The sequence below is a fragment of the Sorex araneus genome, chromosome 3, assembly GCF_027595985.1.
Source record: "Sorex araneus isolate mSorAra2 chromosome 3, mSorAra2.pri, whole genome shotgun sequence".
Lineage (NCBI taxonomy): Eukaryota > Metazoa > Chordata > Mammalia > Eulipotyphla > Soricidae > Sorex > Sorex araneus.
Genome location: NC_073304.1, coordinates 7,382,097 through 7,398,418, shown reverse-complemented (window position 1 = coordinate 7,398,418; position 16,322 = coordinate 7,382,097). Strand labels below are relative to the sequence as shown.

Below are 16,322 nucleotides of genomic sequence, written 5' to 3'. Positions count from 1 at the left end.
CTGAGATAAGCAAAGATCTGAAGGACGGGGGTCCTGTGGCAGGGAGACCTGTGTCTCTCTACAAACCAGGAAGGGCATACGGCAGAATGGATGGATGGATGGGTGGTTGGATGTTTGGATGATGGTTGGTGATGATGGGCTGGGTGGTAGATTGGTTATGATGATAGGTGTATGGTATAATAAGTGAGAATATAGATAGTTGGATGGATGTTGGGTGGATGGATGTTTGGTTGGATGGAAGATGAATGAGTGCATATTGGTTGGGAAAATGGGTAAGTGGATGAATTCTGGATGGAGGGATGGTTGGATAGACGGATTGATGGATGGTATATGGTATATGGTGGAGATAGGTGGTGGATGGATGATTGTACTGATGGATAGTAGATGGGTGGGTGGAATACAAACAGAAATTTAAGTTCTTCCCACCCACTCTGTTCTGGGCAGAAAAGCCACCAACCTCATTTTCTCAAGTTAAAATCTAGTGCCAGCAAATCTGCACAAAATTCTTGGAGTCACTGATGGAATCAGTGGCTGAACATTCTAGACACCTTACTAAGCCCCTGATCTCAGCAACAGGAGATGAGCTACATAGGTCGTCCTCTGCAGTCCCTCTTCCTGCTCCAGACCCACCCCATTCTTCCGACTCTTGCCAATGTCTCCATCACTCTTTGGTGTCGAACTTGCTCTTCTCTAGAGCTGCAGTCACTGCACCTCCCGTAGCGCCGCCCCTCCCCCGCTTCCTCTGACAGCACCTCCTTGTGAAAATCTTGGCTGACTGGACACTCAGCTTAACTTCACTGATCTTCCAGAACCTGTTCTCATCTGCCACCTTCATTATTTACTTATTTACTTTATTTACATTATTTACTTGATTCAATATTTTAAAAATATTGCTTTATTTTCAGCCTCTATTTTGCCCTTCAGATAGTCCATGGACCATCCCTGTGAGTCTCCTCAGGGCGAGTCACTGTGGTCAGCAGGTGGGGAACAGACCGCCTGTGGCCCTTACTGGGGCCGGGCTGGGATGTGTCAGGAGCCGGGACTTGATCTTGCAGATGGCTAACCTGCCTTGCTCGCGTGTCCTTGGTCTTCACTTAGTGTCTGTCACCACAGACAGGAGCCCTGAATTTCCTAAGTGCCGAGAGGGCCAGAGGGGCCTGGTGTATGTGCAGGGCTCAAAGGGAAGAGGAAAGGTGGGCTAATGGCCAGAGGACTGCCATTTGTTTCCAGGGGGCTAGTGGGGAGAGGATGGGAGTGCCCCTCCCCCTGCCCAGGGATCTCCCCGTCACACTGGTGTACAAACCCACAAATCCCAAAGTGCTGCGGGTGCTCCCCAACTAGGGGACACACGGAGATTTGGGGCAGGGGCTCACGTAGAGGACGGGGTGTTCCGGGCTTCCCCCGACCTGTCCCCAGCTCCTCGTCCAGCGGCACTTCCTGCCTTCTGTCCTTGGTGAGGCCCGGGGCCCCAGGAGAACTCTATCCTGAGTCCCCTGAGCTGCTTTGGCAGATTAACGAAGCTGGGGGGGGGGGTCATGAAGTCCCAGTTCCTAGACACTCGGTCAGAGGCACAGTAACAGCGGGTCACATTAGCACCTGGGCACTGGGTGGTGCATGGAGACAGCGCCCCTCAACTCTGCGCTCTTTCATCCTCTGCTGGTGGGTGGGACAGCCCTTCGAGTCCCTAATAGTACTTATATGGGGTGCCAGGGTTGAGCCCTGTCGGCTGTATGCAAGGCAAATGCCCAGCCCATTGTACTATCCACACCTTTGAAGACGTTTTATTGCTCTCACAAAGCTCCGTGCACGGAGTCTGCCACCAGCAAGGGGGCCCAGGTGGGGTGGGGCAGGCGGGCACCTGGGGCAGGGCCGACTCCTCAGGCCAGGTCCCATTCCAGCGGGAGCTCAGGCCTGCTGGGGGTCTGCCACTTTGCCCAGGAAGAGGATGCTCTTTGTGTCCTCAGAGAGGAGGACCACCAGGAAGGGCCTGTTGAAATTCACGAAGGTGTAATGCAACCTTGCGGAGGCAGGCATGATCTTGATTCCTGTGGCTGCTGCTGCCTCAGTGCCTTCCTCCGCCACGTCCATCACCGCCTTGTGGACCACCTGGGGGACACAGAGCTGTCACCACTGGGCAGGACTAGCAGAAGGCAGCCAGCCTAGCTCCTCGAGGGGCAGCTGTCCCTGCTCTGGGGGTACCAGAGTCATGGCCCCTCCAGAACCCAGGGCCCAGCCAGCAGTGTCCAGAGCACAGATGGTCGGACAGGCCATGGACAGGAGTGAACTCAGGTGTGGAGACGGGAGAGGGGCCTCGGTGTCCTGCTCTGCCCGGGGCAGTGTCCAAGGTCCCCAACACGCACTCTGGGAGCAGGAAGGGGCAACTCGGGTGCTTTTCCTTAGCTCCTAGATGAAGCCCCTGTGGGTGGGGCAGCAGGTGACACAGCGCCTGGAGCAGAGTGGACAGCCCTGGCCTTCTGCTCCCTGCAGGGCCCTGGCTCCCGGCTGGGCTGTGCCCGCTGTCTCTGCCTGTCCCCGGCCGCCTGCTCCCAGGCCAGATTCGCCCGACCACCCTTGTAGGAATGATCTTCCATGCCTTGTAGAGTGGGGGCAGGTTGGGGTCCCCCGGGTTAGATCCATCTCAGCGCAGCCCACAGGGCTCCTTCACCCCTCGAGCTGCTGGGCCCTGCTGGGCCGTGACCAGTCCCGAGCCCCCACTGTATGGTGGGCCAGTAGAGGCTGGAGGGCCTGGTGACCCCTTGGTGACCCCTGGGCAGGAGAAGCTGGGTCCTGACTCAGGGCCCTTTCCACAGCGGGGCTGGGACCCCCACACCCCCCAACTAGGCCCACTCTCCCAGGGAGCCTTGGGCAGGGCTCAGAGAGGCCAACACAGCTACGACAGACTCAGGGCCCCTCTGTGCTCCCAGGGTTCTGGAACGCGTCCCCCTCGGAGGTGCAGGTCCGCAGTTCCCCTCACCTGGGAGACGTGCAGGTTCTTGGCATGGGTGAGGCCTGAGAGATCCGCGTCCCTGGAGAAGACGCTTCTGAGGCCCAGGAGGGCCAGGACTTGCTTCAGGTCATAGTCCCCGGAGACGGAGAACTTGGGCAGCCTCAGGGTGATGGTCCTGGGAGCAGAAGGAAACTGTGAGCAGCGCGACCCTGGCCCTCTGCCCCGCTGGCCTCTGGGCCCTCTGGACTCAGGCCCCGAACCTGATCCTCTGGGCTCCCTCAGAGCAGGGAGAGACACTGACCCCGCGGGTGCGTGACCCTGCGCCCACGCTCACACACAGGCCTCCACTGAGCTTCCCTTCACCTGTGACTCTCACTCACTCGTTCGCTCACTCAGCCTGGGTGCTGCAACTGGGCACTACTCGGACCCGGGCATGAATTCAGAGTCTGACCTGCGGCTGCCACCTGCCCGTGACTGCTGCCTACTGACCCTCTGCGCAGCTGCTCTTCCCTGGAAATCCCCCCATGGCTCTACCTCTGGGCTCCCACATCCACACCCCTTTCTCACACACACACCCTGGTCCAGGGTCCCCGTGTTCCCTCCAGTGTCCCCAGTTGTCCTTCCAGTCCTCACCCTGGGGACAGAAAACCACTGGCGTGCCGAGGGGATCACTCTCCCCAGGACAGAAGGTGACAGAGGATCAGGTTTCAACAGCAGGATCCCCTCTTGCTTAATTCATGGTTGGGTGCAAGTAGTGCTCAGTTATCACACCCCAGGCTGGGTGAGTGAGTGAATGAGTGAGTGAAAGAATAAAAGAAAGTGAATGAGTGAGTGAATGAGTGAGTGACTGAGTGAGTGAATGAATGAGTGAATGATGGGAGCATGAATTGAATTCTTCCTGTCACACCCAATAGTACTCCGGGCTTACACCTAGATCTGGCGCAGGGATCACTCTGAGGGGTCCAGGTGCCAGGGGTGGAGCCAAAATCAACCACTGCAGGCAAGTTCTCACCCTCCGTATTCTCTCGGCCCAGAGCGGTTCCACTGTGAGCCAGGGCACAGCTGTCCCAGGCCCGTCTCTCCCAGCCCTCAGAGGTTCTGTCCTCTGTCCCGGCCTCATGACATGGAGACAGGGGGTGGGGCGTAGGCATGTGAGTCCTGGGGGCTCGGGGTCCTCATCTCATACCCGAGCCTGTGCTTGTCAGAGGCAGCTGGACCTCTGCCTCCCGTGGTACCCCAAGGTGGGGCAGATGCCCAGAGCCTGGGAGCCCCCGACCACATCGCTGCACCCACCCAGGGGTCCCGTTGTTGACCCTAGGTGGAGGGTCCCACTGGTGGGGATGGGGGGGTGAGGGTGAGGAAGGGGAGGTGCAGAGACAGGGTGGGGTACCTCATCTCCAGTGAGTCCCTCCAGCGCTGGAGCGTGCCTGGGAGCAGTGCGGCCTCCACCTTGGCCATGTGGCCCTCGTCAGGGAGGACGAGGAGGGCACAGGCGCTGCTGGCCTTATACGGGAGCTGCACCACGGTGCAGCCAAGCGCCTCGTCCCGGAAATAGGGCACCCGGATGTCCTTAGCGTTCATCATGGGCACCTCCACCTTCCTGCTCTTGCTCACATGGAAATTTGATGGGCGTGTGTCGTGGGGGTCGAAGGGCGTCTTCCACTGGGCTGTAGGCAGAGAGAATGCTGAGCGCCTGACAGGGAATGGCCACCTTGTACGCTGTCTAGGTAGTTCCTGGACCTGGGGTCACCTGGGCGGGCAGGAAATGGGGCCCAAAGGAGCTGTTTGTGCTGAGCTCAGGGAACAGGCTCCTGAGCACTGTGGGCCATGGGTGAGAGAGTCTCTGCCCGCCTCACAGGAAGCCTGGTCCCTGCTCCCCACATGGCACAGGGTGGGGGATGGGGACTGCCCAAGTCTCTGCACCCAGGACCCTCAGCTGGTCGCGTGGGGCTCAGGCCACCAGAGCAGCTGTGACGCAGCCCTGGGCACTGAATGAGGCCAGCAGCCCCCCTATCCCACAGGTCCTTCCTCCTGCTCCTGCCCGCAGCCGCCCAGCCTGCGCCCAGCACCCCTGTCCTCTGCCCTCCTCGGTCTCCTCCTTGGCATGGCCAGTCTGCTGCCCTCTCTCGGACCCTGACCTGTCTCCTGGACTCCATCATCTCCGGGTCTTCCCAAACCCACCCCCAGCCCCCACCTGCAGGCGGGGACCCTACAGCTCCTTCCTGGCCCCGCTGAGCTCCTGCTCGGCCCCTGGTCTCCAGGCAGGTGGCCGAATCTTGGCAGGGGCTCTTGGGGTCACAGCAGGCTGCGCAGGGCAGAAGCAGCCCGAAGGCTCAGTGCTCATGCCCGTTTCCCTCCCACACACGCGGCCTCACCTTTGAAGAAGAGGCAGTTCACCAAGACCATCCTGGTCTCTGTGTCCAGGCCCTTGACCAACTCCTTGATCTTCCCCCGGGTTTTCAGCTCCACGTAGTCGTTGATGAGCTTCTCGGCGGCAGTGGTATCCTGGAAGTCTGCGGAGAGAGCATCGGCGGCGTACAACTCTCGGGCCTCCTCCCGGAAGCCCTCCTTCAGGTCCAGCTGCTGGTCCAGGAACACGGCTGTGTTCACGTCCAGCTGCAGGGGCATCCCAGACCGGCTCAGATGTCTCAGTAGCTGCTGGAAGCCCCTGTGGATGTTGGCCTCGGGGGTCTCGGTGAGGTTGAACTTAAGGCCCTGTAGGATCTCGGTCTGGGTGTGGCCGCGGGCCCCCAGTGCCAGGAAGGCCAAGGCCATGGAGACGCTGAGTGGGGAGAAGATGACGTTGGTTTCGGGACTCTGGGCAGCCAAGAGCTTGTAGAGGCTGAAGGCAAAGTCGGTGTTGCTGCGGGCTAGACTGAGGGGGCCCACCAGGGTGTTGTTGACTCTGTCTTCCTGGGTCACTGTCTCTGGCTCGGTGGTGGTGCCCTCTGGGAGGCTGAGGACATGGGAGCAGAGCACAGCCCCCAGGAGTAGGGACAGCAGGACTGACATGCCTCCGTCCTCAGTCTGGAAGGCTGAGCAACTCTCAGGTTCTGCCGCCTCTCCTCTGCCACAGAGTCTCCCGGGGCCCCTGCACCCGTGAGTCTGGGCTTTCTCCCCAAGTCTGGCCCTGTGAACCCTGAAGAGCTGCCTGAGGTTGCACAGACCTTCGCCCTCGCCTCCTCCCTGGGCTCAACGCTTTATTTATTCTCAGGCTGATGCAACCGTCTCTTTGCAGTCACACATGTTTCCCGTCAGGTTGTTGTTTCTCATCTCTTTCCCGTCACATCAGCGCAAGAGTAAGGGCTCATCTGTTTGACCGTTGGTGGTAGGTGGGTGCCTTTGTTGCTTTGGTCACCTCTGCAGCCCGTCAGTGCTGAGAACTCGGGGTGTCTGTTTCTCCACTCAGGGGAATCCGGAAACAGTCAACACTGCTGAGAGTTCACTGCTCGGCCTGTAGGGCCCCTCCTGACCTGGGAAGTTGTGAACCTGCAGGTCCTGGCAGCTGTATGGGGTGTCATCTGCACAGTGTGCCCGGCTCTATGGGGTGTCAGCATCATGGGGGACCCACTTGTGGGTGCCCAGCTTCAGGGATGCCCAGTTATGGTCCACCGAGGCAGACATGAGCCTCACCCCTGTGGGACAGAAACTCCCTCTTCAGGGACACTCATCCCCACTGGGCGCCCCACAGAGTCTCAGGTCTCGGAGCGCCCTCTGTGCCCTCAGGCTTTGGGACCCCAACCAGGGACTCTCCCAAGCACAGTCCCAGCATGGAACACCCAACAGCCAAGGAGTAGTAGTGTCAGAGATATGGATAGAGACCCTGGAACAGAGAGAAAGAGAGATCGAGAGAGAGAGAGAGAGAGAGAGAGAGAGACAGACAGACAGACAGAGAGACAGAGACAAAGGCGCGCACGCACGCTCAAACACACACACACACACACGCACACACACATCCCTACAGAGCCAAGTGCTCCTTCTACACTAAGGCTTTCTATAAGCTCCCTACTCTGCCCCCTGCTGGTCACACGTGCCCAGAGCTCTGTGCCCATCCTGGCCTGGCCCTCTTGATCTCTTCTGACACCAGGAATCATCCAGAATCTGGGTCCATCTTTAAGGAGCAGTCCAGCTCACTCTTTCTCCACAGCGACCTTCCTGCTACCCCCAAATCAAATTCCCGTTTCCCTCTTCGCTTCTATTTGGTTTATGGACGACCCAAAGGCCTTGTTATACCAGAAAATAAACAAGGCATCTTGTTTACTTTGTCAACGACTATTTTAACAGCGTGTGTACATGAATTGAATCTCATCCAAAATTTGGTGCAAATACCCTGGGCTCTGTTGCTGTTGCTGTTTGTTTTGGGGCCAACTGGGCGGTACTCAGGGATCTTTTTTATGTGGTTTGGGTATCCATATTTGGTGCAGAATCACCCGAAGGCCCAGAATTTGAGTGGGGCCTGGTGTTGGGCACATTATCTGGGCTGCCTCTAGGTGCCTTCACCTGTCTCTTCTCTCCCTTGTCACCCCCGCAGGGTCACTCCAGTCTCTACCTGGGGTCCCCTCATTGTGTTGTCTCCAATTCCAGCCTTTCTGGGTCCCTGCACCCTTGACCCTCAAGCTCCCATTGACTCATGGCCCAGCACACAGGGGGACCCGGGACTGTGGTGATGACATGTTTGTGCCCTGCAGCTGACCTGCAGGGTCCTCACCCACTCCCCACACTGTGGGGACCCCCGACCCTCCCCACAGTGCAGGACCCCACCCCATGCCCACACTGTAGATGCATAGCGTCAGCCCGTAGTTGAATTCTGGGTCTCCTTAATGCTGGTCGAAATGCTTAATCTCCTGGTGGGGGGGGCTCCCTGCCCTCAGAAATGGCTCTCTAGACACCCAAATCAGTGGCCTTGTGGGGAATGATTGATTCTCTCTGCTCCCCAGTTCCCGAGACTACTGACAGCACCGATGTCACATGGTGACAGCAAGACTGAATGGGCACGTCCTGAGAGATCTCAGCAGACTGCCTGCAGGAGGTGTCGGGCTTCCGTCCATCACCCGTTCTGGTGCCCGGGTGACCTGAGGATGCAGGGACCAGGCTCGGTTCAGCTCTGCTGCTCTCCTGCGGTGCCCCCGCCTTCATCTCTGCTGCTGGGTCAGGGGCTTCTGTCCAGGAAGGAGGGGGACCCTGAGGAACTGAGGGGCTCCAGCTGAACCTGGTTGAAAATTTTCTCCCAAACTGGGCTGCTGGAGCCAGGGCTAGCGTCCTAGCAGGGGTGCCAGCTCAGCTGAGGCCCTGACTCGGGTGCTCTGAGGGGTCCAGTCGGACAGTCTTGGTCCTGGGCCGAGTACACCCAAATTGAGCAGAAAGAGCCAAGGAGATGGAAGCAGCTAGATTCCCCAGGTCTGCGCCCCTGAACATGGACTGCCCAGAGCTGAGGGACAGGGCTGAGGTCCAGGAACAGGGGCCAGCGGAGGCAGATAAAGGGTCCCTCAGGGACCTCTGGGTCATGTGTGGTGAGGAAGATGTTTATTGTTCTCACGCAGTCCCCCCCCCCCTACTGGACACAGCCACCAGGAAGGCGACCCAGGTGGGCCGGGGTGTGAGGGTCCTGGGCAGTGCCAGCTTCTCGTGATAGGTCCCATTATTCCCTTACATACGGCACACTTGCTCCAGGCAGGGTCGGGTTGGCCACTTTGCCCAGGAAGAGGATTCTCTGTGTGTCCTCTGAGATGACGGCCACCAAGAAGGGCCTGTTGAAGTTCACAGTTATAATATTTGGACTTGTGCCAAGAGGATTAGGTTCATTTCCTCTGGCGGCATCTCCTTTAGTTCCTTCAGAGCCATTCTCGGACACATCCAGCAGAGCTGTGTGGACCACCTGGGGAAACAGAGCTGTCACCACTGGGCAGGACGAGCAGAAGCAGCCAGCCTGCCAGAGCCCCATGAGGGGCAGCTGTTCCGGCCTGGGGGGTTATCTATCATGGTTCCCCCCAGATCCCAGCAGTGAGCCAGCACAGATGGGCAAATGGTTCGAGGGCCAGGAGTGAGCTCAGGTGGAACAGGCCGTGGGCAAGAGTGAGCTCAGGTGTGGAGACGAGAGAGGGGCCTCGGTGTCCTGCTCTGCCTGGGACAGTGCCTGAGGTCCCCAACACGCATCCTGGGAGGAGGAAAAGGCAACTCAGGGGCTTTTCCTTTGCTCCTAGAAGGAGCCCCTGTGGGTGGGGCAGTTGCTGACAGAGCACCTGGAGCAGAGTGGACAGTCCCGGCTTTCTGCTCCCTGCCTCCTGGCTGGGCCGTGCCCGTGATCTCTGCCTGTCCCCTGGCTGCCAGCTCCCAGGCCAGATCAGCCCGACCTCCCTGGAAGGAATGAAATTTCACGCACTGGGGAGTCAGCGCAGGTAAGGTGTCCCCCCTGGCTGAGGTCCATCTCAGCACAGCCTATAGGATCCTTTACCCCTCGAGCTGCTCCCTGCTGTTCCCTGCTGGGCCAGTGACCAGTACCGAGCCCCCACTCTCTGGTGGGCCAGCAGAGGCTGGAGGGCTTGAGTGGCCCTGAGGCAGCACAATATGGGTCTCAACTCAGACACTTTTCCACCGCGGGGTTGGGACCCCCAATCACACACCAACACTGCCGGGAGTCTGGGAGTGCAGGGATGCCAGAGGAGACACAGCTATGACCGACTCGGGGGCCCTCCGGACACCCAGCTGATGCACCCTGTCTTCTCAGAGACGGCAGGTCCGAAGCTCCGGCTTACCCTGGAAAGGCTCGCGTTCCTGGCGGGGGTGAGGCCTGAGAAATCCGCCTCCTGGGAGAAGACCTTGGCGATGCCCAGCTTAGGCAGGACTTCTTCCAAGTCATAGACCTCGGAGAGGGAGAACCTGGGCAGGTACAAGCTTGCCGTCCTAGGAGCAGAAGCAGACTGGCCTGTGCAGGCTCCCCTCAAGTACAGAGTGGAGGCTGGGACCTAGCAGTGCTCAGTTACCGTACTGAGCTGCTGAGTGAACATGACTGATCCTTGATTCAATAAATGAGGTAGCAAAAAAAAAAAATAAAGAAATGAGTAAATAAATGAGTAAGAGAATAATCAGTGAGTGAATGAACAAGTGAATAAATGTGAGTAAATAATAAATCATTAGGTAGTGGAAGAAATGACATCTGCACCTATATGTTCACAATAGCCGGAATCTACAAATAACCCGAGTGCCTGAGAACAGATGAGTGGTTAAAGAAACTTTGCTACATCTACACAATGAAATACTATGCAGCTGTTATGGAAGATAGAGTCATAAAATTTGCTTATAATTGGAAGGTCATGGAGAGTATCATGCTAAGTGAAATGAGTCAGAATTAGAGGGACAGACATAGAATGACTGCACTCATTTGTGGAATATAAAATATCATAATATGAGACTGACATCCAAGGACATTTCAGACAAAGACCAGGAAGATTGTTCCATAGATGGAAGCCTGCCTTAATATATGGGAGAGAAGGCAGCTGGAATAGAGAAGGATTCACTTAGTCAATGATAGTTGTTGGAACCGCTCGGGTTGGATATGTGTACTGAAAGTAGATAAAGAACCAAAAGTGATAGCCTCTCAGTATCTGTATTGCAAACCATAATGTCCCAAAGAAGAGAAAGAGAGTATGGGGGAAATTGTCTGCCATAGAGACTGGGGGAGCGGTGGGGCAGTGGGGGGAAAGATATTGGGGACATTGGTGGTAGAAAATGTGCACTGGAGGAGGGATGGGTATTCAATCGTTGGGAGACTGAATCTCAAACATAAAAGTTTTGTAACTGTAGCGCATGATGATTCAATTTTTAAAAAAAGAATAAAAAGTAGAATAAAAAAGAGTATATGGGTAAGTAAGTCAACATGTGAGTAAATGGTCCTATCTGGGCTGGTGTGAAGCTGTCCCCAAGCCTGTCTAAACCCAGTTGTCTTTGTTTATCCTCTGCTTGGCACTATGCTGGGGTGGGTGTTGGAGAGAGGCAGGTGAGTGCCAAGTTGGTTGAGGGTTCTCACCCTACACCTTGAGCATTTGCCTCTCAGAGGCAACTGGTCTCCCTGACACTCAGGAGTGATATAGGCCCCAGAGCTGGGGAGCCCCAAACCTAGTGGTTTCCCCCTGAGGGATGTTACTGCTCTGGGGTTGGTGGTGTCCGTGGTGTTGGTGGATGGGGAAGAGAGGACCATGGAGGAGGAGCCAGCAGAGATGGGTTGTGGTACCTTAGTCTCAGCGACTTCCTCCAGCGTTGGAGCGTGTCTGGGAGCAGTGCAGCCTCCACCTTGGACATGTTACCCTGGTCAGGGAGGATGAGGAGGGCTAAGGCAACACTACTCGTGTATGGGAGCTGAACCAAGGTGCAGGAGAGCTCCTTGTCCCGGAGGTAGAGCACCTCCAGTTTATCAGCTTTCATCATTGGAGTCTTCAGCACGGTGATGTCGCTTGCGTAGAAATCTGACATGAAGGTGTTAGTGGGGTCAAAGGGCGTCATCCACTTGGCTAGAGGCAGAGAGAATGATGGAAATCATGGAGGGTGGTGCATCCTGTGTGCTCTGCACATGGTCCCTGAGTCCCTGAGTCCTGAGATACCCTCAGCCCACCCCAGACCCTGTGGGGTGTCCAGGCTTGATTTGTGAAGGCATTTTAAGAACGGGGAGACCCCACAAATGTAGAATGGGGGACAAGGTAGCCAAGAGCTGTCTGATGTGCTGACTGAGAACCAGTGGGACTTCAGGAGTACAGGAGATGGGAGTAGGGGATGGGGAAGAGGTCAGGGTTGCTGGGAGCAGTTACAGTCAAGGACAAATGGGACTGGTGAACCCCGGTTCCCTCCCACATGCGTGACCTCACCTTTGAAGAGGAGGGAGTTCACCAAAAGCATCTTGGTCTGTTTGTTTAAGTCTAGTACCACGTCCAGGATTTTCCCGTTCGTTTTCTGCTCCACATAGTCATTGATGAGCTTCACGGTGGTGGTGAGATTTTGGAAGTCTACAGAGGTGGCTTTGGCTCCATACAGGGCCTGAGCTTTTTTCTGGAAATCCTTCTTCAGCACCAGCTGCTGGTCCACAAACAAGGTGGTGGTCATGTTCAGCTGCAGGATGTTCCTGGTCATGTTCAGGAAGCTCCTCGCCAGATGAAAGCCCCAGTAGATGTCAGCCTCGGGTGTCTCGGTGAGGTTGAACTTTAGGCCCTGGAGGATCTCAGTCTTGGTGTGGCCACCGGTCCCGAGTGCCAAGAAGGCCAGAGCCATGGAGACGCTGAGTGGGGAGAAGATGATGTTGATCGAGGGATCTCGGGCAGCCAAGAGCCTGTAGAGGTTGAAGGTGAATTCATTGTTTCTGTGGACTTGTCTGGAGATATCCACAGGGGGGCCGTGGTATGTCCCCTGTATCTTCACCCTTAGCTCTTGGATGTCCGAAATGCTGCAGGAGACACGGAGACAGACGGCAGCCGCGAGCAGTAGAGCCAGCCGAAGAGACATGCCTCCTCCCTCAGTCTGGAAGGAAAAGCATCTCTCAGGGTTTCCTGATAGTTGCACGCACAGGGCACAGCGGAGCTGGGGATACCGAGCTCTCGAGTCCCCAGGATCTGTCTGCTTTCATATTTGAGTTCCCTGGGCTGACCTGTATGTGGACCTGGGGCACCCCGTCGAGGGTGCCTGACGCCCAGCCCCACGTCAGCAGTGCAGGTCGGCCCACTGGCACCAAAGCAGCTGCCCCTAAAGAGTGCTGCAGACAGAGGGTGTCATCATAGCGACTTGCAGGGGCACTGAGGCTTGAGCACGGAGGGTCTGGCCTGGGCACAGAGAGGTGCGCACCTCAGCTGCTCATGCAGGGGCTCCTCCTCCCTCTGTAGAGAGTTTTCCTGCCTGGCCAGGCCACCCACAAAGCTTCATGTCTCTGCAAATCCCAGGACACTGGCCCACCCCTGGACCCTCCCTTGTGCCCTCAAGCCTAGGACCTCCATTCACTGTCTGCCCATCTCTGTCCCTCCCGCATGCCCACTGACCAATCCATCCAGTCGCTGTACTTACTGTCCCTGAGCAGAGCAGAGACAAAGGACCATCAGGATGTGCAGGTCGGAGACTGCTCAGAAGGCTTCCGTAGTGCTCATTTATCCCAGCAGGACCCGCCTCCAATCTCCTGCCTTGCCCGCCCCTACCTGCCCTGCCCTGCCCTGCCCTGTCCTGTACTGTCCTGTTCTGTCCTGTCATGTACCTCCCAGCCCCCAGCCAGGCTGCAGCCTAACCTGGGAGCTCAGCTGGGAAACCTTCACCTTCTCCTCTCCTCTGGCCCAGCTCTTACATCCATGACACTCTGTCCCACAGTCAACCCACAGCCCAGGAGAACTTGCACAGCTGTGGGAGGAACTGGGCCAGTCAAGGTCTCCAGGAAGAGGCTGCTCAGCACCAGCCTCTCCACAGTGCCCCCTACAGCCAGCCACTCTGTGACAGCATAAGCTTGAGGGGGGGCTCTTGAGCAGCTCCGACCATCCCCCTGCCCAGGGTCTTTCTCAATCCCTCTTCCTTGAGACCTTGACTTGCCCAGTTCCTCCCACAGCTGTGCAAGGTCTAACTCAAGTTCTCATTACTTCCCTGAACTCTCACAGAGGCTCTGTCACGTGATGGAACCTGATGGACCACCAGGACAATCCTATACCAGCACTGAGCTCTGCATCACTTGTGCTCTCACAGGACAGTACTCACAAGACTTGAAGTCCTCAGGTTCAAATTTGAACATGGGAAACAGAACACCAGAAATATAAAGTAGAATTGTTACGGTGAATCCGTCTCTGGGGTGAGAACTTTAAATCTCAGCATCTGTGTGGGCGATTCCTAACACCACTATCCCGACTGGAAGCCCCAGCTCCTACCCACATCCAACATCCTCTGACATAGAAACAGCCCAGTTCTACTACTGATTCTCATCAAGCCACCAAGCCACTAATTCCTTCCAGTTCCACAGCTCCTGGAGGTCATGGCCTCCAAATTTCATAGTCCTCTATCAACTATTGTTTTAGTTCATGATGCACTGAAAATAGAAGTTAATTGCACTCAGAAACAGAGAATAAAATCAAACACTTGGAAATTAAACAGCTCACTATGATCAATTAGTGGCTTAGAGAGGAAATCAGATGAAATCAGATTTTTAGAAACAAAGAAGAATGAGGTCACGAGTTATCAGAACTTGTGGGTCACAGTTAAAGCAGTGGTTAAGGGGAAAGTTTACAGTTCTGCAAGCTTTCATCAGGAAGAAAAATATAGCACACATTAACAACTTGACTTCACAGTTGAAGAGCTTAGAAAAAGACCAACAAAACGAGCACAAAACAGGCAGAAGGAACAAAATCACAAAACTTAGAGCAGAAATTAATGAACTGAAATCACAGAAAATGATCAAAAAGATCAGTGAAACAAAGAGCAGGTTCTTTGAATAAAAATAAGAAATATTGATAAACCACAGTCACAAAGAAAGAGAAAGAGAGAACTGTAATAAACCTAATTAGAAATGAAAGGAGGGACATCACAACAGAAACTACAGAAATTCAAAAGATCATCGGAGATTACTTTGTGAATTTGTATTCTCTGAAACAAGGGAACATAGAAGAAATGGATAAAATAATGCATCCCCAAAATCTCCCAAGACTGAAGAAGACTTCTAATACCTGAACAGATCTATCAATTTCAAGGAAATACAAATGGTAATCGAAAGATTCCCCAAAGAAAAAGCCCAGTCCTAGAAGGATTCACTAGTGAGTGCTTCCAAACCTTTAAAGAGGAAATACTGCCAATATTTTTCAGACTTTTCCAGCAAATTAAAGAAACAGAAACACTGCCAATCTGTTTCTAGGAACAAAGATCACCCTAATATCAAAAGCAGAAAGAAGCATCACAATAAAGAGAACAACAGGTTGATATCCCAGATGCAAAGATACTCAACAAAATATTAGCAAATAGAATCCAGTGATTCATCAGAAAGATCATACACCTTGAACAACTGGCATTCACTGCAAGAACGCAAGGATTGTTTAACATTCACAAGTAGGTCGACATAATTGTCACTGTCACTGTCATCCCATTTCTCATCGATTTACTTGAGCGGACATCAGTCACGTCTCTATTGTGAGACTTGTTGTTACTGTTTTTGGCATATTGGATATGCCACAGGTAGCTTGTCAGGATGTGCCTGAGTCAACATAATACAACTATAAATAAAAGAAAAATAAAACCCATAGGATCATATCAATAGATGCAGAAAAGGCATTGACAAGATCCAGCACCCCTTCATGATAAAAACGCTCAACAAAATTGGAGGGGAAGGAACCTTTCTCAGTATAATCAAAGAGGGTGGGAGGAATACTGGGATCATTGGTGGTGGAGAATGGGCACTGGTGGAGGGATGGGTACTCAAGCATTGTATGACTGAAACACAAGCACAATAAGTTGTAAGTCTGTAAATGTACCTCACAGTGATTCACTAATAATAATAATAATAAAAGAAATGGTGACCAAAGTACAAAGAAAGCACAAGGAATCGGAAAAATTATTTATGCAATACCTCTCTGATAAGGGGTTAATAATAAAAATATATAATATACTGGTAGAACTTTACAAGAAAAAGACGTCCAAAATGGGGAGAAGAAATGAACCGAAACTTCCTCAAAAAAGGAACCCAAATGACTAAAAGACACATGAAAATTTTATTTTTTTAATTATAATTTTAATTGCATCTCTGCACAGCTTTGTGAGCTCAGACGTTAGCTTGTGGTTGCCTGAGGCTCGCGCCAAATCACGTTGACGAATGAGTTCGAGTTTCCGAAGACAGGCGTCTGTTTGTGGCTTTCTCACTCTGGGCATTCTTCGCAAAGTCATGGAGGTGCTGAACCAATCGATTGTATTCCTCGTCGATGTTGTCAAGGATGGCATCTTCCCACGTTGCTGCAATAGTGCCAAAGAGCTCCTAGTTGGTGGCCATTCTAGGAGTTGTCTTCTTAGACTTAAATTTTGCAGACTTTTCTCCCCATTCTGTGAAGTAGAATTTTGCACGAAGGAGTCGGTGATCCGATCCAGTTTGAAATTTTGGGGCAACAGCGACATCGGTCAGGCAAAACCTTTGATTGAATATGATGTGATCAATTTCGTTGTGGAGTGTCCATCGGGAGACTCCCATGTCCAGCGTTTAGATTTGGCCTTCTGGAACTGTGAGTTACCATGGATGGTCTTGGTCGACATGATGAATTCAGACAGTCTTTCTGCCTGATCGTCCCATTCTAGGCTATGTGTCCCAATGTGGAATTCTTCAGGCGACCTTCTCGTACCTATCTTGGCATTCAAATCACCAACAATGATCTTGAAGAAGGTGTGGTCTTCT

At 54.2% G+C, this 16,322-nt stretch overlaps 2 protein-coding genes across 2 annotated transcripts in view; both read right to left on the bottom strand.

Moving 5' to 3' along the window:
• Positions 1–1,905: 1,905 nt before the first annotated feature.
• LOC129403345 (serpin A3-8-like) lies at positions 1,906–5,959 on the bottom strand. Its single transcript, XM_055130270.1, has 4 exons — positions 5,323–5,959; positions 4,338–4,614; positions 2,975–3,122; positions 1,906–2,106 (listed from the first exon to the last, which is right to left on the bottom strand). The coding sequence occupies exons 1-4, from the start codon at positions 5,957–5,959 to the stop codon at positions 1,906–1,908; spliced, it is 1,263 nt and encodes a 420-aa protein (XP_054986245.1).
• Positions 5,960–8,585: 2,626 nt separating this feature from the next.
• The window catches only part of LOC129403344 (serpin A3-8-like), a 28,771-nt gene continuing 21,034 nt past the window's right edge, over positions 8,586–16,322 (bottom strand). The window contains exons 4-7 of the mRNA XM_055130269.1: positions 11,803–12,374; positions 11,175–11,451; positions 9,700–9,847; positions 8,586–8,822 (exon numbers count right to left, since the gene is read on the bottom strand). Of these exons, the coding sequence (XP_054986244.1) occupies positions 8,586–8,822; positions 9,700–9,847; positions 11,175–11,451; positions 11,803–12,374 (1,234 nt within the window). The remainder of the gene's footprint in view (positions 8,823–9,699; positions 9,848–11,174; positions 11,452–11,802; positions 12,375–16,322) is intronic.